The following is a 24,618-nucleotide window of genomic DNA, read 5'->3' as shown; positions in this document are numbered from 1 at the left end:
AAATTAAAAAAAGAAAAGGAAAAAATACAAAAGAAGGTGGGGTGTGACTGACAAATTATCTACTGCTGCTTGCCCGTGCCTATCTTGTTTGAGCCTTGTATTCATGCATTATTTGTGTAATTAAGAAATATTTTAATATAATTTTTATTAATTCTTTGAGGTCTCATATATTCTGATCCACAGCTTCTCCCCAAATCATCCTCCACTTCCCCTCTCTCCCAATTTCATATGTATGCATGTATGTACATATGCATGCATGTATGTTTGTACATATATACATATATATTTAAATAATCAATAGAGTCCAACTTGCACTGCACTTAGGTTCATGGTGGGGGCATCCCTTAGAGTGTGGCAGACCCTCAGGGTCACACCCTTATAGACAACACTCTTTCTCACCTAGAAGCTGTCAGTTTTCAATAGCACCCCAGTTAGTGATGGGTTCTCATGATCCCCTCCTGCCTCCATTAATAGTGATGACAGGATTGCTCTAATGCAAGCAACCACAGCTGCTATGAGCCATGAGCGTAGTCCTGTCCTGTCCAGGAGACACTGTTTTTCTTTCCTCTCCTATGACCTCTGTCTCTGAGAGTCTGTCTACTCCTTCGTTCTGGAAAGTCTCTAAACTCTGGAAGGAGAGGCGTGGCAAAGGTGTCCTACTTTGGCCGAGCACTCCACTGGCAACGATCCCCTGCACTTGAGTTAATTTTGAGTTTGTAGTTTCTGTGTTAACCACTGCCCTTTGCACTGAGATGCTTCTCTGATGAGGTGTGAGAGCTGCACTAATCTATAGGTGTTGAGCTGTAAATTTAGAGGGTAGCTTGATACTCAGTCCATTTAACAGAATATTAGTAGTAGGTTTAAGTCTGGGGCCCGTGAGCTCACAACAATAGTCTGTGACATGTTTATGGAATCAAACTAAGAAATATCAAAGCCAGAAAAGAAATCAATTACTTTTCATACAAAACAACAAAACAAATTCCTTAATTTTTCTTACTAACATTGGCCATTGTCCTTCATAGCTTGACTCTGCATTTATAAGAAGCAATGGCGGCTTTACCAAAGCCCTTTCATGAAATGTATTTGGTGACATCCATTGAGCTTTAAGCTCCCTGCTAAACGCTTTGCAGTGAATATAGAAATTATATCCATTATTATGGCCATGCCACTGCTTGAGACACAACAACGCTCATGCTTTCTAAAAAAACAACAGCAGAGAATTGAACAGCTTGATTAGACATTTATCTCAACTCTCTATTAAGATGGTGAGACTAAAATACTTTGTGGACATACCACTAACTCTTAAGTAGTGAGCAACCTTAGTCTCTTGTCCCTACTTTAAATTTCTCATCATTGCTCCTGTGATTCTCCAATGTGAACCACTCACTTTCCACATTTGGTTAACCTAATTTTATAAGTGACACATGAAGTGAATTTATTTTCCAGGGTAAGTTTTTATCATCACCTTAAATAGGAATCCAGCATTCCTTGATGCAGTACCTTTTAATCATGTTAGGTTTAGGCAGATTTCCATCACTGCCATTGGTACAGCAACTCTGTGAAGTTAGCCAATCCTCAGCTCAATGGCTCACACCAGAAAGCACTTCTTTCTTGTGCACATAGCCAGAGGTTGGTTGTGGACATAGCTGAGCCAAGGCTGGATTCTGGTACTCATTTTGACTTGTCTCTCAGATCTGCTGGATCAGCAAGAAGCATGTATCACACAGCATAATCTCCATGAGTCTTCTCCAAAGTCAAGACATATAAAAATGTAAACCCAAATATCATGTCCATAGTTATTATCACATTGGCAAGTTAGGTTACATACTTGAGTCCATCATTAGGGAATGAGGAAATTCCCAGAGTCCCTGGCTTTGTTGGTGCATATAACTGTAACAAAGACCACGGGCTACATGGCTTACACAACACAACCACAGTTTTGAAGGCTCGGAAGTTCAACATCGAGTTGCTGGGAGCTTGTTGTCTGGGTTTGACTCCGTGTGTACCTAGCCTTACTTGTTAACTGTTTTCACAGGGCGAAAGGTCATCTGTTCCATGTTCCTTCTTAGAAGGACACTAATCCCATTCATGAAGGGTTCACGCTTTGACCTAATCACCCACCAGAGCCTCCGGCTTGAACTTCCTTCACAGTGCTTTTGGATTTCATTGAATGAATTGGGAGTGGGCACAAACATTCAGACCTGGGGACTGCTCCAGTGGAACGTCTTAGTCACTTGAGGGCACTTTAGCAAATAATAAATTATATGCTGGTGGCCGAGATATCTGAGGCAGGATGCTGGTCAGGTTAGGTGATAAAAGCTGCAGACGGTCATTTTCTTCTTGTGTCTTCACGCAGTGAAGGGCAAACCCAGCTAGATCCATCCCATCGTGTCTACTTACAGAGGGAATTCTTTCACTCGGGAGGGCTATACATCATGTTCTTGTTCCCCTAAAGAATCCAAACATCACAGCAGTAGGGTCCACACCTCAGGACATGAATTTGGAGATGAGGGATGGGTGAGAAGAGGCATTCCATCCATTGCAGAAGAGCTGAGGAAATCATACAGTAAAACATGTGGCTAGAAGGAGGGATGAAGATTGAGGACAGTAACAAAGATCATGTAGATACTACTAACGTGTGTGTGTGTGTATATATATATATATATATATATATATATATATATATTACTTTTAATTTTGTTTATTCTGAAACTGAGTTGGTACTATTTTTTTCTTTCCAATTCTTTTATTCGGTTTTTAATTATTTTTAATTATACTTTATTCACTTTGTATCCCCCCTCTAGTTCCCTCCCTCCTCTCCTCCCAATCCCTCCCTTCCTCCCACTTCTCCACACACTCCCCTCCCCAAGTCCACTGGTAGGGGAGGGTTTCTTTTTCTTCCTTCTGATCCTAGTTTGTTAGGTCTCATCAGGAGTGGCTGCATTGTCTTCTTCTGTGGCCTGGTAAGGCTGCTCCCCCCTCAGGGGAAGGTGATCAAAGAGCAGGCCAATCAGTTCATGTCAGAAGCAGTCCCTCTTCCCATTACTGTGAAACCCACTTGGACACTGAACTGCCATGGGCTACATCTGTGCAGGGGTTCTAGGTTATCTCCATGCATGGTACTTGGTTGGAGTTTGAGTCTCAGGAAAGAAACCTGTGCTCAATTTTTTTGGTTCTGTTGTTCTCCTTGTGGACCTCCTGTCCTCTCCAGCTCTTACTATTATTTCCCACTTCTTTCTTAAGATTCCATGCACCCTGCCCAAAGTTTGGCCATAAGTCTCAACATCTGCTTTGATAGTCTGCAGGGCAGAGACTTTCAGAGGCCCTCTGTGGGAGGCTCCTAACTTGTTTCCTGTTTTCTTCTTCTTCTGGAGTGGCAATTGAGCATTTTAGCCAGAGTCCTCCCTCTTGATTAGTTTCTTTAGTTGTACAGATTTTAGTAGGTTTATCCTATATTATATGTTTATATGAGTGAGTATATACTGTGTGTGTCTTTCTGTTTCTGGGATAGCTCACTCCGAATGATCCTTTCCAGATCCCACCATTTACCTGCAAATTTCATGATTTCGTTGTTTTTCATTGCTGAGTAATATTTAATTGTGTAGATGTACCACAATTTCTGTATCCATTCTTCAGTTGAGGGACATCTGGGTTGTTTCCAGCTTTTGGCTATTACAAATAAAGTTGCTACAAACATGTTTGAGCAAATGTCCTTATTGTGTACTTGAGCCTCTTTTGGATATATGCCTAGATGTGGTATGGCTGGATCTTGAGGAAGCACTATTTCTTGTTGTCTGAGAAAGCACCAGATTGATTTCCAGAGTGGTTGTACCAGTTTACATTCCCACCAGCAGTGGAGGAGGGTTCCCCTTTCTCCACAACCTCTCCAGCATGTGTTGTCACTTGAGGTTTTGATCTTGGCCATTCTGATGGGTGTAAGGTGAAATCTCAGGGTCGTTTTGATTTGCATTTCTCTGATGGCTAATGAGGTTGAGCATTTCTTTAAGTGTTTCTCTGCCATTTGATATTCCTCTATCGAGAATTCTCTGTTTAGCTCTGTTCCCCATTTTTTAAGTGGATTACTTGATTTGTTGCTTTTCAACTTTATTTCTTTATATATGCTGGGTATTAGCCCTCTGTCAGATAGAGGGTTGGTGAAGATTCTTTCCCAATCTGTAGGCAGTCGTTTTGTTTTGATGACGGTGTCCTTTGCTTTACAGAAGCTTTTCAGTTTCATGAGGTCCCATTTATTGATTGTTGCTCTTAGAGCCTGGTGTTCTATTCAGGAAGTTGTCTCCTGTACCAATGAGTTCTAGGGTCTTCCCCACTTTTTCTTCTAACCGATTTAATGTGTCTGGTTTTATGTTGAGGTCTTTGATCCACTTGGACTTTAGTTTTGTGCAGGCTGATAAGTATGGATCTATTTGAATTTTTCTACATGTAGACATCCAGTTAGACCAGCACCATTTGTTGAAGATGCTGTCTTTTTTCCATTGTATAGTTTTGGCTTCTTTGTCAAAGATCAGGTGTCCATAAGTGTGTGGGTTCATTTCTGGGTCTTCTATTCAGTTCCATTGATCCATCAGTCTGTTTCTATGCCAGTACCATGCAGTTTTTATTACTGTTGCTCTATAGTACAGCTTGAGATCGGGGATGGAGATACCTCCAGAAGATCTTTTATTGTAGAGGATTGTTTTAGCAATTCTGGGTTTCATGTTATTCCATATGAAGTTGAGAATTTTTCTTTCAAGGTCTGTAAAGAATTGTGTTGGTAATTTGATGGGAATTGCATTGAATCTGTAGATTGCTTTTGGTAAGATGGCCATTTTTAGTATGTTAATCTTGCCAAGCCATGAGCATGGGAGATCTTTCCATCTTCTGATATCTTCTTCTAATTCTTTCTTCAGAGACTGGAAGTTTTTTTCATACAAGTCTTTGACTTGCTTGGGTAGGGTTACACCAAGGTACTTTATGTCCTTTGTGGCTATTGTGAAGTCTGTTGTTTCCTCAATAGATAATATATTTTAAAGGGCAAGGCTCATATGTTTGGAACCTCAAAAATGTCTTCCAAAATAGATCTGGCCAAAAATGTTCAGAGAGGATAGTAGAAGCTCAAAGGAAGCTATCAGCATGTCACATGATACACCAGACTGACACTATTCTTGTTATCACAAATGGAAATTCCAAAGTACTCTGCCTTTTAGATGAGAGCTATGGCACAACTAAGGACAAAGTATTTATTTTCCTCTGGATTTCATTGTGTTTAAGACACAGTGCTCTTATTCCAATTACTTCATTAGAGTTCCCCTTGCACTTTAGATATTTTTACAGTAAAGAAAAGTTGTTTTAAAATTTGTTCTGTTAACATGAGTACTCGGTTGTCTGTCATTCCTGGCAGATTTATTAAACACCTGTAACCCCCTGGCTTTTAGCTGACTAACAGGTGAGGGACCATTTGAAGAGAATTATGTCCATTAGCTTCTGTTCAAAGGCCTTAGCAGACACTGTGGTCATAGCAAAGGAACCAGCAACAAACACTGAAAAGAGAGATAGAGGCCTTGAAGAAACCAGAGCAAAGGCTGGTTAGGTATTAGATGTGTACCACTCTGGACAGGACAGAAATGCAAGTGTGAAAGACTTAGCTACAATAGAACAAAGGAGTGATTCAGAAGTATGGCTCCCTAAACATGAGGGAATTTAGGAAATAATTATCCCCCCTTTTTAATCATGGTTAGCAGGTGTACCCACCATGGGGTCCCAGGGCCACATGTTTTCTAGTTCTCACGCATGAACTTTATAGATGACAGTATCATGTTGATAACAAAAGGTTGTCTATGCCTGCTGGAGAGATGTGCTTTTCAGAACAATAAATTAAACATACCAATTTGAGTAAAATTCTAAATGATAAGCAAACACGTTCTATTTTGACCCACTCACCATTCTCTTTCCTAGTAGTACACAGAAAAATAGAACAATGTTTCCTGCAAGTGACAGCTTTCTCAGTTCAGTGAAATGTAATTAAAACATAATTAAAAACACTTAAACCAAAGGTGCGTCATGTAGTGTCATTTGCTTGCACATCATGAGAAATCTTCCCAAACCCAATGGACCATAAAATACGTGTGTTGTCCCAGAAACTGAAAGATCTGCAAGGTTGGAAACACTTTGCAGTTAACTTATACCAACTGGTCACTAATATCAGGGCTCCCAATCTGCTTATCCTGTGGCCAACCAGTACCCTTTGCTGCTTACTCACGTCAATGGACCCCTTCTCTTGGAATTGAGAACGGGTCCCGCCCGTCAGATGGCAAGGCTGCTTCCCAACAACACATGAATAAGGGTGAAAAAAATTCCTTCTCTTCTCTAGGGTAAGAGGAAAATACTGAGCATGAGGTAAAAGTACAAACACCTTAGGCAGTAATGAGAGGAGAGATACGGAGCAACTGAGAAGGCTGAGTGCTGCAGGATATGTGAGCCACTGTGACCCCTGACATTGTGTTGTTTACTGGAAAAACCTCTAATTGTCTCAGCCCTAGCATACACCTTAAATTCAAGACTATTCTATTTGAGTATTGTAAACAAGATTAAATAAATTTAACCTGCTAGCTCAGAGAGGCAGAGAAAGCACCCAGCTGACCTTCTTCCTCAGCTGATTTTTCAAAATGGAAAAGCTCCTTCCTTCTCAAAAACCTCTCAAACTCAGTGTCCCTCCCTTCTCTGTTCTGTGCATCACCCTATCTGTCCTGACTCCCGCTTACTCTCTTGTGTTATTTTCCCTGTGTTCACTCCCTGTCAACTCTTTGCTTGCTCTGCCTCATGACCTAGGGTTAATTTTATTTAATCCTGTTTATAATTCTTTTTTTAATTATTTTTTATTTTTTTATATTAATTACAGTTTATTCACGTATCTTAGCTGTAGCCTCCCCCCTCATTCCCTCCCAACTCCACTCTCCCTCTCTCATCTCCTCCCATCTCCCTTTCTAAGTCCACCGATGGGGGGGTCCTCTGCCCATTCCATCTGACCCTAGCTTATCAGGTCTCATTAGGACTGGCTGCATTGTCTTCCTCTGTGGTCTGGTAAACCTGCTCCACCCTCGAGGAGGAAGGGTGTTCAAAGAGCCAGACACTGAGTTCATGTCCTTCAGAGACAGTCCCTGTTCCCATTACTAGGGAACCCACTTGGACACTGAGCTGCAATGAGCAACATCTGAGCAGGGGTTCTAGGTTATATCCATGCATGGTACTTGGTTGGAGTATCAGTCTCAGAAAAGTCCCCTGTGCCTAGATATTTTGGTTCTGCCGCTCTCCTGTGAAGCTCCTGTACTCTCCAGGTCATACTATCTCCCCCTTCTTTCATAAGATTTCCTGCACTCTGCCCAAAGTTTGGTTTTGAGTCTCAGCATCTGCTTTGATATCCTATTGGGTAGAGTCTTTCAGAGGCCCTCTGTGGTAGGCTCCTGTCCTGTTTCCTGATTTCTCCTTCTTCCAATGTCCATTCCATTTTTCTTTCTGAGTGAGGACTGATCATCTTACCCAGGGTCTTCCTTCTCGCTTAGCTTCTGCTAGAAGAAAGCTTTTAGATTAAAGGTGTGTGCTAAGGCTGAGCCAAACCACAACTAGAAACATTTTATTTCTAGCAAACTACATAGTCTTGGTGTTCACAGAGTGATCAGATATCCTTCAATTGCTGAGGAGCTCCTATTTTTGCCCTCCAGTGAGTGAGACAGTAGACACAAAAATGGGGACAAAAGGAACATGAGGGACAAAATCTATGGACTTACCAATTCTGTATGTGTGAAAAATTGACTTTCTGGGATAAGGAAGTGGTGGTCCAATCACAACTTCACAAACAATGAGTCTTTTGCCATGCTAAGCCAAGTGGTTCACTGTTTTTCCCCCAAGAGACCAAGCATATTCTGGTTTATGGAAGCTGGAAGCAAAACTCCACGAATCAGGTTGCCCATGGCTCTGTGATGAGACCCTGTTAGCATAGAGCACTTTTGCTTTCAGCATTCACTGGTAGGAGATTCTATAGTCTTAAAATTTGGGCAGCTGATGTCATTTTCCAAATTCTGTTGGGGACTGCTGAGTTAAATGTACATCAAACAAACTAAAATAATTGGCCCAGGTCTTGATACAATCTCACATCTCTCTATGAGAGAGGAGTTCTGATGGAGATAGTTATGTTAAATGCAGCTTTGAAGTAAAGACATCCTAGCCTTCTCATTCCTGGTGTCTACATTGTAAATTTATTATGACAAAGAACACAGACCATATATGTACTACAAAAAATCGTTTAGCTCAATTCTCTCTCTCTCTCTCTCTCTCTCTCTATCCCCCCTCCTTTGTCTTTTCTTTCTTCTTTTCTCCTCCCTCTCTCTGTCTTTCTCTCACTGACTCCCACTCTTTTGTCTTTTCTTTCTCCTTTCTTCTCTCTCTCCCACTCTCTTCCATCTCCTCTGTCTTTTTTTCTTTCTTCTTCCATTCAGAAAAGTGTGATTAATGGTAGAAATTCGGTTTACATTACTTATGTTCAAAGTTATTTTATGTAACATAAATTCAGCATGCCATTATATTTCCATCTCTGCTTTATCATCGCCTCTTTGAGCTAACACACTAATATTACCAAAGTCATCCCCATTACATCACCATTTCCCTTCACATTCAGGCAACAATGTCATTTGTGGATGAAGCTATTTTTCCTTGTTAAAACAGACAAGGCATTTCGTACATTCAGGCGTAGTTATGAGCTGAATGATTGATTCCAGGAGAGGACTGGAGCCCAGGCAAATGACACTTGCCCTTATCTGCTTAGTACATTCTTCCTTCTACTCGATCGGACAGGGAACCTACTTGTGCAGCTGGACTGGAGAGTGAAGTGGGGGGCAGTCAGCTCAGATGAGTTCTCCAGGAAGCAGACTTTTGGAGACACACTGAGCATGCCAGATGTCTGTTAACAAATACTTCCGGTTTTGCATCTACGGAAGAGAGGAGAGATGCTGCAGTAGACTAAAGGGGAGGACGAAGTGGGATGCAGGCCCAGTGCCAGGCCCTCCTGACCCCATGAAGCACTCTGATGCAAAAAGTGCCCTTCATTATTTCACCAAGGAAGCCAAGATGGCCAAACCTTTGTACTCTTCATTGATTTGTTACTGGTGTGGGCTGCCCCCAAAGGGTCAAGGTTCTGAGTTTTATATTGTTTTGAAGGCAAGACGGCCTCTGAAAAGTCTTTTCATGAAAGGCTGTCTTCTGAAAACACTCTAGAGCAGTGACCTTCAAGGAGGGTGATTTGGTCCCTTAAGGAGCATTCAACAGTCTGTGTATGCCATGAGTCATGAGTGTCCCTACCATCTAGTGGGATGTGTCTAGGGACACACCAGACATGCACAATGGCAGTCTCCAAGAACAGATTAGCACACGATCTGAAACTTCAGTAGTGCTGTGAAGGAAGGCCCGCTCCAGGCCAGCAAATGCTTTGAAGCGACCTGCCGAGCATGACTGTGTCCACTCTTGGTGTTGTCATTCGTGAAGGTGTAACTTGTCAGACTCAGTGTCGCCTTCCTTGTTCCTCTCAAGATTCTAATAAACCTCGGGAGGAAAGTCTCAAACTTCCTTTTTGCTTACGAGGAAACTTACCTTAGGAGCGGTTAGGTGAACTGTTTCAATCAGGAAACGGCGGAGGACAAAGTGTGGGATACAAAGTGCAGGAAGCAGTTGTCGTGCCATCTTCTTTCCCCTCGGAGTTCAGAACCTGCTGCCCAGACACACCCCTCTCCCTTACTGACTGTTCTGAGTTGGAGACACAAGAAAAGAAAGAGTACAAGAGCAAAAGAAGCTGGAGACATGATTCCTTTTTTCTTTGAAAAAAAAAAAAAGATTTGTTTTCATAGAGTGTATTCTGGTTACGATTTCTCCCCCTCCAACTCCCTCCACATGACTCCAGCTCCCCACTCACTCAAATTCTCACCCCTTATTTATATTATTAGTGCACAAACAGGCCTCTAAGAAACATGAGTAAAATAATATAAAATTAATTAAGGTGAAATAAAAACAAACAGGAATAGGATAAAGCAAACAATCTACCAGAAGAAAAAGAGTTAACAACAACAGAAAAGCACGAGAAGCTCACAATGTAAAGATACATTTGCACACATAGAAATCCCATTTAAAAATAAAAGCAACAACCAAAAACACGAGAAAATATCATATGTACTCAAAGAACCTGTTAGGGGGAGGGAGGAGGCCCAGACAAAGCATTATGAGACAAAGAACCTCCAAAAGCACCGGTGAGCTTGTTTTACGTTGGCAATCTACTAATACGCCTGGGGTCTGTCCATAAAAAGGTTTGTATACCCACTGGAATTTCACTGGAAAAACTTTTTTTTACCTTTGTGAGTGGTTCTCAACTGGAGATAGCTGCTGAGTTAGGAGTGGGTTTATGTCTACTTCCCCTCCCACTCTGGGAGTCTGCACTGCCATGGTCTCTGTGAGCTCAGAAGTCAGTCCTGCTGTGCTTAGATGCCTGGTTTCCATTCCCACTGGCATTCTGCCTCCTCTTCCCGAGCTTGAGGGAGACAGCTCATTTCGGACTTGGTGTGCCAAGATCTCTCCCTCTCTACACATTATCCATCCGTGGATATTGTGTGTTTCTTTGCGTCTGCTGCAGAAAGAAGCTTCTCTAACGAGGGCTGAGAAAGACAGTGATCTAGGTGTACAGCGGAATGTTTATAGGAGACGTTTTACATTGCCACATCACTTCATCATAACAATGGTATTTTGATCTCCCCTATGTCCCTGGCCTGTCTAGGCTCTTGACCACCCAGGCAGTATCGGATATGGGCTCTGTCTAATGGAGCGGGCCCCAAGTTCAATCAGATAATGGTTGTTTACTGTCTCGGTTTTGTGCCCCTATTGCTGCAGTGTGTTTGCAGGCAGGTCACAATTGTGGATTGAAGGGTGTGTGTGCTGGGTTGGTGTTCACCTTTCTCCTCTGACGCCATGAGAGTACTGGCTAGTAGCTTAGATGCTAGTCAGGGGTGCAGGCTCTAGGTAGGTGTCACCTTGACTTCTCCATGTCCAGTGAGTTGTGTTTTCATTTTCTTCTGCAATAGGGTCTTACAGTCAGTTTATAGGGAGCATCCAGTAGTCCTGACAACACCCTGCATTATCTGGGGCTATTCATGGGACCCCTTTGGCCAACAACCCAATGAGTTACCCAATTAGATGTAACTCATTCCTGGAAGTGCAGGTTTCATTTGGTGATGAGAGCTGTCCTTCTTGAGGATAAAGTGAAGGTGCCCTCATCATGTCAAAGATGGGAATTTGAGACCAGGGAATGTTTGTACAAATAACGCGTGTTATGTGATCCTGTTTTTCCTACCCTCTCTCTACTCTGCTACCCTTAGAACAAGTCCCTTGCCCTCTCACCCTTTAAAACTGTCTATTCTTTGTCTAATTCAACACATACTAAGTGTTCAATTCTAACTCCACCTCTGTGTTTTCAATTCCTTATGAAAACTTCAGTGTCATAAAATATTGAAAGATATAGATGCTTATTTTCCCTATGGAAATGCTTTTGACAGTCTACCTGAAGAACTCCAAGAGAGTTCCAGTCAAAGTCCTGCTTTCACTACCCTTTGATGGCTTGCTGACATCCTTCTCAAACTTCTCCAAACATAAGATGGATGAATTCAGATCAACTTGCTCCTCTGTAATTCCTGGGCCCGAGTTATAAGCTTACCTTGCTCTGTCCCACTCAAAAGGCAAAGAGCGATGTAAATATCCTGACATAAATTATAGAAATGGCCCTAGATCTTCCTTGCTTTGTGTTTTGCCATAAGCCATTCTAGCATTCTGAATCCTTACTGTTCACTGACCTCTAGGAAGGTCAGTATGAGGGTGAAAGCTCACAGTCTTCTCAGGAAATGCTGTAAAGAAACTATGATAATTTCAAAATCTATTTTAACTATTGTTTCATGTCAACTGAGTCATTCATAAAGTTTCTTCAGATGTTACTAGCAGCTGAAGAACCCTAATGGGATTCTGGGAGTGCAGCTCAGTCATAGAGTTCTTTTCTAGTACATACAATTTTGTGTGTTTCCTCCTTAGCACTGCACGAAAAAAAGGAAAATACAAACAAACAAAAACAGGAAGCAAATCATAGGTTCTGGATAATTAGAATATAGAATATAGCACCTGTTACATCTCAGAAATTGTCCCATTTTCTTACAGATATTAGTATTTATAATTAAAACTCTCTGAAGAAACAGGCAAAGTTGTATCATAGTGTAGGTGTATCATACTATAGGTAGTCAGTTAGACTTATGAACTGATTGCTATTTTCTCTAAGACAGTGTTGACAGCTTCAGAAGCTCCTGGAATACATATCTAGAATGAAGCAAAATGCAGGACATGGTAACATATAGAAAGAAAAATGATTTTGATGCTTATTTTTACTATTAACCTTAATAATTTGTTAATTATTAGGGTTTACAACAATTATATGTTTAAAATGATAAACAGAAAAAAAAATGATAAACAGAATTAAAATACACAAACACACACACAACTGTTTTATTAACGGCCATAGCACATTTCTATGTTTTGAGCTTTAAATTTTTTATCATATTTAAAATATAATTATGTCATTTCTCTCTTCTCTTTCTTTCCTCAAACCATTCCCATATCCCTTCTCTCCAAAACTTCCCATATCCCCTCCATGCCTCACTCTCCACATGATGACCTCTTTTTCTTCTACTACATATATGTATATAAATATACATATATGTACATAAATATATGTATATTTATATACATACATGAACATGAACGTGTTACTTGTGTATGTGACTGTGGGCTGACTACTTTGTATTGTATAACCAATGGGAAAGGCTAATTCTCTCTCAGCAGTCATTAGTTGCCTGTAGTTCTTTCTCTAGGGCTGGGACACTGAGGGTTGCCCCTCCCCACGTCACAGTGTTGGTGGTGCCACTGTTCAGCTCTAGTTTAGACAGCTTTATTGAGGTATCATGGGTGTAGCTCCTGGTCCTCTGGTTCTGAGAATATTTGCCTTCCATCTTCCTCAATTGTCCTAAGCTTCAGGTACAGGAGTTTGGTTGTAGATGTATCCTTGGGGCTGGGCACCCAGACTCAGTCTGTCCTTTGTGACCAGTTGTGGTTTTCTGTCATGGTCTCTGCTGCAAAGAGAAGTTTCTTTGATGAAGCTGTGCTGAGCCACACTTATCCATGTGTAAACGACAACTTTCAGGGTGCAGTTAGAAATCTTGTTGGTCTAGTAAATCAGAAGTTGTAGGTTCTCCTCTCAACTCCATGATCTCCCTGGCTCCATTTAGGCAGCTAAGTTATAAGCTTTTTACAACTGTAAAGATCAGAAAGACTTGATCCATTTACCCAGAAGTAGATACACAGTTGGGTCACATTCCACGGGTAGAAAAACCTCGTCTAAAGTGCAAACCCGTACTTGTGCGTTCATTTTCAAAAGGAGAATCTTTACTATTCATCAGCACAGTGTTTAGTACTGTCAAAAACAGTACTAAAGTTCTGTGCACTTTGCAAGTTTACAATAAAAATTCCTGACATGTAATTTGCGTATGAGAACAAAATATGTAACATTCTTGTAAAATCTAAGCAGCCCCTTGATTCCTCACTAAGTGAACTTTGGTGAATGTTACCAAAAGCTTGTGCTTGTGGCAAAGCTGTAAGTATAGTTGTGCCATGACGTCAATGATGACTGCTGCGTGGAATTTCCAGATTTCACACCAATAACACAGGGTCACAGCACAGAGGCAGGAAGAGCTGCTGTCTTTGCAGCTGTTACCATGCAATGCCTCCCTCATGCATATATAGGAGATGTAAAGGATCCATGAAAACTCAACAAAAAAATGTGAATGCAAAGTGATTGCAAAGGGTAAGTTCTGACCATTGGGTTGCCTTTGCTTATGTGTAATCTATTTCATTATTTATTACATTTTGTTTGTTTGTTTGTTTGTTTGAGACCTTGTCTCAAACAAAAGAAGCTGTGGGTGAAGAAGCCTTGGTTTCTTTACAACTTGCTGTGTAGCTGTGGTTAGCCTCATACTCACAGAGATCCAGCTGCTGCAGCCCTCTGAGTGGAGATTACAGTCAGGTTCCACCACACCCAGGTTTTTGTACTTCCTTTATAATAATGACTGAATGATAGTCTTACGAGATTCTTAAAGATTTAACATCTGGGTCTTATGAATTGAGCTCACAGATCTGAGCATAAATAACTTCATAAGTGGAAGCAATTCCATTATCAACAAAATACATGTCTAGATAGATAAGGTGGAGCAAAACTGTTCTTTTAAAATTTACTGTTATTTTTGTGATTTATTCACAGGCATTTCCCTGCATTTCAACTGGCATTTATGGTAAGTCATTTAACCTTTGATGGTGTTTGTAATTTTGTTGTTGTTGTTAAATTGGAGGGGGTAGGTAATGGTTAGCTGAAAAAAATTAGAAGATTCTTTCATGAATAAATTTTTGTGACTTAGACTGGGAACGCAGGTCAAGTTCTACTAAGGAGTCCCTGGAGCTTATCTAGATTGTTTTATGTTCCTGAATATGGTTACATTGGACATCCAGATGAAATGATTTGATACATGGTATCTCTAAGTCTTTCGTTACATTAAAAAAGATGCCCTAGGAAGGTTGACTTATAAACTTTTTTTAAATAAAGTCAGATTTTTATCTCAGAAATATATAATGTACATAAAGCCTGACATCTTTGTTTTATTGTGAATTACAAAAACTATTAAAATATACAAACATATATATATCTTAAGCTCTTATAATATCCAAAGAATGGACTGTTAATAAAAACATAATTTTAATAGCCTGCTAATGTTTTCTTTCCTGGTATTGATGGATTTGTTTTAAGTAGTGATAAATGAACCTTTTTATCTTAACCTGGTATTCCTTTAAAGGCCTTGATGAGAAAAAGATGAAAAATGCCCCAGCAAATCAAATGAATTGGCCATAGACTTGTTCATACATTTAAGTATGAAAGGCGGACTTCCTCCTCTTCCCAGTGTGCTTCAGAAACCCTGAGTCCAGGTGTGGAAGCGGGCGGGTGGAGCCTGGGCTCTCCCAAGCCATTCGTACCTCTCCTTTGTGCCATTCTCTCCTCACGAATACCTCGTTACAAATCTTGAGTATTCGCTTAGAGGAAACATTGTTTGTGGGTAATAATGCGCTCAGTTCCAACCTTCAGCGTGTGGGGAGTCTGCCCAGGTACCACGGTGGACATGGCTTTCCTTGGGAGGATGTTCCTTCATCCCAGTCTTGATTTTCCTCAACAATGAACAAGCACGGGACCACCTAAACCACCGCAATGGGCTTTGTCTGTTCCCAGGTCAAGCCATGGATGCCTTCCCTTTCTGAAAATATTGTGGTAACGTGCAAAGAATTATTTTTATAGGCTGTGCTGTTAAAAGGGAATACCTAGAAACAAAAACAGAGATCCAGTATTTAAATAGTCTCCTTATCTTCCTTTAAGGAGACTATTTAAGTAGACCCCAGAATAGACAGGGAATGCCACGTCCATTCCAAAGTGAACGGATGGCTCAGCCTTCCCATGGCAGGACAAAGAACTAGTGAGGACACTCAGAATTTCAGTAGAGTGTCTCATAGTAACTTGATGAAACGGCTCTAGGCTTTATTTACTCTTCTCATTGCCGTGAGGAAATACCTAGCAAAGGCAACTTAAGGAGGAAAAGGCGTTACTTTGGCTCTTAGTCTGAGGGTGCAGTCCCTCGTGGTGGGGAAGGCCTGGCTGAGGGAACTGGAGAGAGCTGGTTGTACTGTGCTCACGGTCCCGAAGCAGGAAGAAGTGAATGCTGCTCGGCTCCATCGTGGTCTTCTTCAGTTGCCCCAGCCCACGGGGAGTGCTGTGAATGCTCAGGGTGGGGCTTTCCTTCTTAGACTTCTGTGGAAATACCGTACAGATTCATGGAGGGTGTATCTCCCAGGCAACTCCAAACCCAAAGCTGACCATGAAGCTGAGTCCTTGCTACTGCTGCCAGGCAAGTGTAGCCGTTTCCACAACGTGATGTGGAAGAGTACAGTACTCAAGCCATGGCTTCTCACCTCCATTTTCTTTGTTTTGGGAAACTCATGGATGAGGCTGAGAGCCATGGCAGTTAGAGTCCAGAGACCTGCGTTCAGTTTTAATCCATGACATCTATTTCACTAACTTACAGAAAACTCCAAGATGCTGTAGTTTATGGCCCAGTGTACGTGGGGCAATTTGAAGGTGCCACTCTTATGAAACCAAAGCTTTCTGATTAGTCCTTGATCTTTTGGCAGGACATAAATAACGCTGAATGGTTGTTATCTTGTTCTTATTCAGAGCCTCTTTCTTAATTAGTTGCATTAGGTTTACTTTTTCTTGGTTCCTGGAGGGTTGCTTAGAAATATATTTAAAATAAAGTAGTCTTTGGCTACAAAGAAAAAATAAATTAAAAAAAAATTTAAAAAAAATTCAACATTTGTAGTTCCTGATACAATGGAAAAATTTTTTAGAATAATCCTAGGTTCCACTCCCTGTCTGTCTTACTCCATACTGCAAGCCTCGATAGATAAATTTTTCTGCACTGCCACTTGCTTTGTATTCCCCATCTGCTCAGGAGCCTTGGATTACTCATGAGTTCATTTTCGCTCTCCCTCCCTGGAACACAGGGCACTTTCTATGTTCCCTTAAATCATCATATTTGCAACAAAAGAGGGAAATCCCCAAAAGTTCTGCTTTAGCATATGAAGTGGTGTCCTCAGATTTATATTTTTTTGCATGTTGAAAAAAAAAAAAAAACAGTTTAGTTTGCAGCAGCTTTGGTTTGGTTAATTTTGGTTTTGGTGTTTGAAACACTGTCCTTAAACTTGGGCTCCGGGTGTGTCAGCCCCCTGAGCACTGGGGTTGCAGGTAACCAACATTATATCCAACTTGCTTAGTTTCTATTTAAGTAATTAATTTATTGATTTTTGCCATAGAAGTTATTTTTGGTTAAATATGTGTCAGGATTAGCATCTTTTCAGAACATCATTTGCCATTCACCCATCCTGACATGTCCTCTGTAATTCCAATCTCACAAATCTTAGAACATATGGATAACAAGCTACAATGCTCCATCTATCCTATAGTAAGTACACTTCTTTATCACATACACACACGTACATGCACACAAGACAAAGTCATATGTCATCTGCACTATATCCTTCCTTGCTTTCTGCCCATACCACAAGAAGAAACATGCTATGCATATCTGAACAGGTTCCATTTCAGTCTCCCAGAAGCCCTGAGTGACCCGCCCTTAAAGATCATGGCACCTCCTGAAACCTTGGAGCATTTGGACATGGTGTGTAAATGCCTCCTAATGTTACTCCACACAGTTTTCCAAGTCAGGCTTATACGCATAGGCAACTTGGATTCTTACTATCATTATTATTATTTTGTGGCACAAAATGTCAAACCCAGGCATCTTTCCCTTGCTAAGCAGGTATTCTACCATTGAGCTGTACGTCTTTTTTATTATTATAATTTATTACAATTTATTCAATTGTATCCCTTCCCTCATCTCCTCCCAATCCCATCTTCCCTGCCTTTTCTTCCCCTGTGCCCCTCCCCTAGTCAACTGATAGGGGTGGTGATCAGAGAGCCTGTCACTGAGTTCATGCCAGAGAAAGCCCCTGCTCCCCTTACTAGGAACCCACTTGAATAACTTTGGGCAGAGGGCATGGAATTTTATGAAAGAAGAGGGAGATGGAAAGATCTGGAGGGGACAGGAGCTCCACAAGGAGACCAACAGAGTCATAAAAACTGAGCCCTGGGGGCTCTGAAGAGAATGATACCCCAACCAAGGACCATGCATGGAGAGGACCTAAAACTTTGGCTCAGGTGTAGCCCATACACTCAGTATCTGAGCTGTACCTCTTAACATTCAGGCTTCTTCTAGAATCAGAATATCCTGGTCCATATATTTTGCATGCTGCATACAGTAGGACACTGTATCCATTGATTAGTAAATATTGTTGTTGATAGTAAAAATGTCACACAAATTGTTGTGTAACTGAAGATATAGAAAAATAACCTTTTGATTGTCAAAAGAACTGGCAGAGAAAGCTAAACTGTTGTCTTTTAACAAAATATTCCCCTGATATATAAAATGTTATATTTACTCACCTGGTATCATGGAATGTTTTGCTATGTGGATACACTGTGCAATGTTCAAATAAGGCTTTATATAACCATCACCTCAAGCATATTTGTGGTCAAAACCTAGAATGCCATTTCTCTTTGCTTCTCAGAATATGTAATGCTTTGTGTTTATCTGTGGTCACTCTGTCCAAATGGTATTTTCTTGATTGGTAAACACCACTAATTTAGGGAAAAGGGACATTTGTAAAAAGCAGTTTCAAAATGGAATTGGTATTTGTGGGCATGAGGGGCCAAATGATCATACAGAAGCTGCTCATTTGAGAGCCCAGGCTGAACAGGGGATCCATATACCAGAAATCCTCTGTGGTTTGTTACAGCTCCTGGGACTGTGCTCAGTGGGGGAAATACAGGCCAGTGAGATCAGTTCATGACCTGCCTCTGTCTGGTCTCCACAAGGCTGCTCTCAAACCAGTTAATTGTGAAAAGCTCCAGGAGGTCATTCAGGACGAGAATGAAAACTGGTCTCAGTTCCTAGAGTGCCTTACAAAAGCCCTCTTACAACATACTAGACTCTGAAAATCCAGAGGATAGGCCACTAACTCTTGATGGCCTGTTTTTTTTTTTTTTTTTTTTTCTCCCAGAGTTACCCCAACATCAGGGCTAAGCTTAAGAGCTTGGAGAAAGGACCTCTGACTCCACAGGCAGACGTCTTAGTGCTGGTCTTTAAGTTACACTGTGGGAGAGATGAGAAAGCTTACAAGCAAAAATACCAAATGCTGGCCAAGGCCATCCGACCGGCCTCAGCAGCTACTCAGGCTCCCTTGACTCCTAAGGCACAAGGACCATGGGGTCTCTGTTTCAAATGTGGTCAAGAAGGTCACTGGGCCCTGGTTTGTCCTAACTCTTGTAAGCCACCAGGGTCCAAAATGTCCAAAATGCTACCAAAAGGGACATTGGAATGTTAACTGCAACCATTTCTCCCATGATATGGGGCCATCACTCCCAGATCACCCTCTGGTGATATCCTAGGCCTGGCTACAGATCACTGAAGGTGTCCAGGTTCTCTTGACCTGACCACTGCCATCACTAGCAGGGAGCTACAGGTAATCCTCATGGTATCAGGGCAGCCCATCTCCTTCCTTGTGACACTGGAGCCACTTACTCAGTTCTGACTATCTCCTTCTCGTCCCCCTCTTGTCAGGGTAGGGGACAGCTTTGCCAGCCTTTCTGGACTCCACCACTCAAGTGTATTTTCAGGGACATTCTCTTAACTCCTTCCTTTTTAGTGATGCTAACCTGTCCAGTTCCCTTACTGGAAAAGGACTTTTTAGCCAAAGTGGGGGCCTCTATCTCCTTTACTCCACCCATTCGCCAGACCCCAAGCTCATCAGCATCCTCTCTCTCCTCCTTCTTTTAGCTACTCTTCCTACCAGTTGTGACATGACGCTTCCTTTGCCAGCCTCTCAAGTGGACCCCCACGACTGGGATGTCCCAAACCCCTCTATCGCTAGGTACCATTCCCCTGTGGTCATTCAGCTACAGTACTCCGCCAGTTATATCACCCAAGCTCAATACCCACTTTCTCTCCAGACACTCAGGGGACTTAAGCCTATTATCTCTGACCTGAGGGGGTTAAAAAAAAAAACTCCTTTGCCCTACTTCGTTTCCTTTTAACACCCCTATATTTGCAGTTACAAAGCCCAATGAAACCTATTACCTGGTTCAAGTTCTCTAGCTCCTCAGTTCTGCAGCTGACCCCTCCACCCTGAACCCCTAAACTCTCCTCTCTACTATCCCCTCAGAGACCTCGCATTTCTCAGTTCTGGATCTAACAAATACATTCTTCTCTATCTTCCTGGATGCTCAGTCACAAAACCTTTGCCCTCACTTGGACTGACCTCAACACCCTTGTCTCTACCCAACTTATGTGGACTGTCCTACCCCAGGGATTCCTGGCCAGCCCCTAGCCTCTGATCTACTCTCCTCATCTTTCTCTACCTCCAAACTTAAACTTTCTCCTCTGCAGCCCATCCTTACGAGTTAACCAAACTAACATCTCCGCCATTCTAAATTTCCTAGCCAGCAGGGGCCATTGGGTCTCACTATCACCATCCATCGTCCAGTTGTCCACCTCTGAAGTCACTTACAATAACCCCAAACAACAAGGTTGGGATTAATATGGTCTCCAGCAGTTCCCTCCACTAAAGAAGAAATTTTATCATTGTTTTGGGGAATGGCTGGTTTCTTACAGTCTGGGTCCCTTCCTTTTCCCTTCTTGCCCAGCTCTTATATGAGGCAGCCTTAGGCCTTTTGCATGAACCTCTTCTTAAGCCCATTACTAAGCCCTTTTAGAGGCTCCAAGAGGCTCTTCTTGAGACCCCAGCCCTACATCTCTCAGATTTGACTGTTCCCTTCTCCCTCTGTGTAACAGGAAAAGAGAGATATGCCCTTGGAGCCCTCAGTCACCACCTTTGCACCTGTCAAAGAAATTACATCCAACAATCCAGGGATGGGCACCCTGTGTTAGTGCTTTAGCGGATGTGGAGCTCCTTATTCAAGAGTTCAAAAGACTAACTTTTGGGTCCTCTATTACTGTCTTCTCTTCTCACAATCTGTCTGACCTTTTATAAACTCGATCTCCCTCCAGGGTTCTTTCCTTCCAGGTGGCATTAACAGAAGACTCTACTCTTGCCTCCCAACTCTGCCCACCTTTTAATATTTCAAACCTTCTTGCTCAACCTAACTCTGACTACAACCCATCTCATTCTTGCATTGAAACCTTAGAGGAGCTACTGCCTGACCCCTCACACATGCAGGAGGGCACATTGCCTCAGGCCATCTATGCCTGGTAGACAGATGGTAGCTCCTTTGTACAGAAGAGAGCTCAAAAAGCTGGCTATGTTGTAGTGCCTGATACTGAAGTGGTTGAGGCACAAGTCCTCCCTGTCCACACCACTAATCAACAAGCTGAACTATCAGCATTTACAGGCATCTTCTGATTGTCCCTTAACATCTATACAGACTCTAAATATGCTTTTCATATTCTTCTCTCCCATGCTGCCATCTGGAGAAAGTGTGCATTACTTACAGCAAAGGGAGGGTCTGTAACCAGTGCAGGTCAAATTATGGCCTTGCTAGAAGCCCACATAACTCCCACAGCATTTCCATTTGACAGAGACTGAAAATGGCCCAGCAGAAGCTGCCCTTCACCCATTTCTTTTTCCTACTTCTTAGTCTTGTGGAGGTAAAACCAGCTGAGGACACCCTATGATCCAAGCCAGTTTAAGGAAGAGGCAAGGTTGCAACAGACCCTGCCTCCTTTGAAGTTTCCCTGGGAGAAGCCAGACTTTACCACAAGGCCTTTCAGGGCTGCTGACTGCCGCTGCACAAGGTTTGCTGCACAGCTGCCCGGGGCCCCAGACCTCCTGCTGACTCTCCGGATGAAAACCCTCATCTCGGAAGGCACCAAAGAAAAGCCAGTGTTACTTTTAGAAAAACAGATCCAGGTGAGGCTAACCCTCCGGATTCTGTTAAACATTTGAATTGGCCTCCACATTAGTCTCAGAGGGACGATTCTGAACTTCTCTGATGGACTTTTCAGACCCGGTGCGTGCCTTCTGCCCTCTGAGCCCCATTTGGATACCCCGGTGCTAATAAGTTTAGCAAAAAAAAAAAAAAAAAAAAAAAAAAAGACCAGACATGATACAGAGCAAAGGAATTTTTACTAGAAGCAAATGGCAAAAATAATTTTAGTCCATTTTATGAGAGTCACTAGAGTTAACTGATACAAAGTCCAGACAGAAATGCATTGAGGACTGGGAAATGGAGTAAATAGTCTCTTAGGAGAAAAGAGAAAATATCTTAAGCGTGCTTGCGTACAACAGGGTGTTTTTAGAGAGTGAAGGAATTTTAGACAATGAGTTACTGGCTGAAACCTGAAGAGCACTGTCAGCACAACACAACCTAAGCTGAAGTAGCTCACTGTATGTCCATATTGTACCTGCTAGAATGCAAATTCTATTCTTTTCAAGATCCCAAATGTTGCAAGCCCAGACTTCCTAAGCGAACCCTTCATTGACATTCAAGTTCATTTTTCTGCTGCTAATAAGCATCAAAAAAAAAAAAAAAAAGAAGCAGTGTGATATGTTTTTTTAAGCTCCTGAGTACATGGTAAATATTTTTTATCAGTACAGCTGTCAAAAATGACAGGTGTGTGTTGGGAGAGGAGGACACTCCCAGATGACCATGCTGGGGCCGCGCCTGTCTATGCTCACTTTAAATGCTTCCAGGTCCGAGAAGGTGTGGCCACCACTGCTGTATGATTCTGATCTTGCTGGAATGAATAGCCCTCTCTGGGAATGTATTTGGGAACCAAAGGGGGGAAAAATGGACAAAAGTATGTACTCTAGCTTTCATCTTTGCGACCTCCCCTCTTTTAAGCTTTTTTTTTTCTCTCTCTCTTGCTTTGATATTTCCATTTGCTTTGAAAACTTCTTTTTAGGTGGTCTAATAATGATTTGTCTCCCTTTCAAAAAAAAATCTGCTTTCTGGCACGCTGGGATTTTTATCCTTGTCAAGTTATACCTACTATAGGAAACATGATCACTCTTGGCAATCCTTGAGTTAACCGCTGGTCCACAAAGCAAAGCGACATCAGAATCAGCGTACCTTACTTCCCTTGAGAAAACACGCCAAGCCATCTCAATCACATCATATTTAAATGTTGTTCTAGGAGTTGACCGTCACAAGGCAACGGCAAGAGCGAGCTCAGGACAACAAAATCGCAGATGATGAACTGCTTCTAACCCTCGGAGGCCTTTGGATTTGAACAGAGAATTTCAGCCAAAACATTCAGGCACACTCATGCTTACATACACATCCCAACAGCATGGTACAGGGTTCTTTCTTGCTTTCTCTAAGCTACAGGGAGAGGGTCTCCACAGCTGAAAAGAAATCAAAGAAGACCAAAGCAAAGCATCGGCCTTGTGTTAGAAGAATCTCTCAAGTCTCTAACAAAGGCATCTCCTAGTTCACCTTGTAAAAAGACAGCGAATGTGCATGGGCAGGTCTTCTGGAACTCCCCTTAAAATGCTCGGGCCTTTGGAGCTTGGTTCTGTGGGTACTGAGGACACAGAGGACACACTGGCCCATCTTGTCAGTGTGCTGTTTCAACTGAAATTAATGACCAATACTTCAAAAGTGATTAGAGTTACACTTTATTTTTATATTTATTTATCCAGTTATATTCTTTCTGAGGTTTAGATGTGTTTCCCTGTAATTTTGCCAAAGTAAAAAATCTGGCCAGGACTTAAAATGAAACCATGAGTTCTAAACCAACCCTTCCTTAGATGCTACTAATTAAGATTATGCTGCATTTGTTTTAAAAATGACTACCTCTAGAAAAAAAACTTTTCAGGATCCAGGAAACCTACACTAGCAAATTTCAGAGCCTGCACATTTCACAGTACATATGGATATGTTTTTCAGAAACATTGAAAACTAGAACATTATCAAGAATCAGCCTCCTAAAGACCTTCCTGGGGGATTGAAGAACTGTCTATACTTTGCTGAACTTATTCTTTGATGTAGCAGTGTCAAATGGCTAAACTTTCCTGGGAGCAGTGATAATGATCAGTCTTCATTGTCAAAGTGACTGATTTCAAATAGTCTAAACACATCCCTGTATGTCTATAAGGGTATTTCCATAGAAGTCTAGCCACTGTGAATGCTTACGGCCACTGCTGATAGGTGCATGTCTCGGACTAAAGGAATAACAACATTCACAAATTACAAGGCTTAGTTTTATCTTGTGAGACTTTGGGTTGTATGTTGCAAGTAATCGAACAGAAAATTATTTCAAATTTCTGCATACCTACACATTTTCTTACCCCATTTTGAATGGCACTCATTCACCTTGTTTCTTGGACATACTTATATCTAAAGGACAAGTTTAAATAAACATAGCTGAGCTCTTTTGAGAAGAGATTTCAAAAATAATTCTGACAGTTTTTGGAGAAGTCAAGTATGTTTATTTCTTCAGGACAGTGATTTTCATGTCAAATCCTGTTTTAGTCAATGATTCTATTTTTAAAATGTATCTTGTAATCCATTTGAAATGCAGCCTTTTTAGTAAGGGTAAAGCAAGGTGCTGAAGGAGAGAGAGAGAGAGACAGAGAGAGAGAGAGAGATTGAGAGAGAGAGAGAGAGGCAGGTTTTAGAATGCAATGGTTTAGTAAAGGTTGATGTTTTCTTTTCCCTCCTTGCCAACAGATCCAAAGTAATGATTCTGCTTGTAGGCGGATTTGTCCTCTGTCATTTAAATATCTGGAAATAAGGTGTTGGGCCACGTATTTACTATGGTGACATTGCTTTTATTGTTTTATCTAGCCTGATGTCAAATGCTCTATCTGTCTGTCTGTCTGTCT

The 24,618-nt window shown here is 41.7% G+C and overlaps 1 protein-coding gene across 6 annotated transcripts in view; it reads left to right on the top strand.

The window, feature by feature from the left end:
* Positions 1–24,618, top strand: part of Macrod2 (mono-ADP ribosylhydrolase 2) — a 1,947,949-nt gene that overhangs the window by 1,308,285 nt on the left and 615,046 nt on the right. For all 6 annotated transcript variants that reach the window (XM_060383167.1, XM_060383164.1, XM_060383165.1 and 3 more), the window contains one exon: positions 14,381–14,411. In XM_060383167.1, the coding sequence (XP_060239150.1) occupies positions 14,381–14,411 (31 nt within the window). The remainder of the gene's footprint in view (positions 1–14,380; positions 14,412–24,618) is intronic.

Source organism: Meriones unguiculatus, chromosome 4 (assembly GCF_030254825.1).
Source record: "Meriones unguiculatus strain TT.TT164.6M chromosome 4, Bangor_MerUng_6.1, whole genome shotgun sequence".
NCBI classification, from domain to species: Eukaryota; Metazoa; Chordata; class Mammalia; order Rodentia; family Muridae; genus Meriones; species Meriones unguiculatus.
Note: the sequence above shows the minus strand (reverse complement) of the source record. Positions and strands in the feature narration are given on the sequence as shown.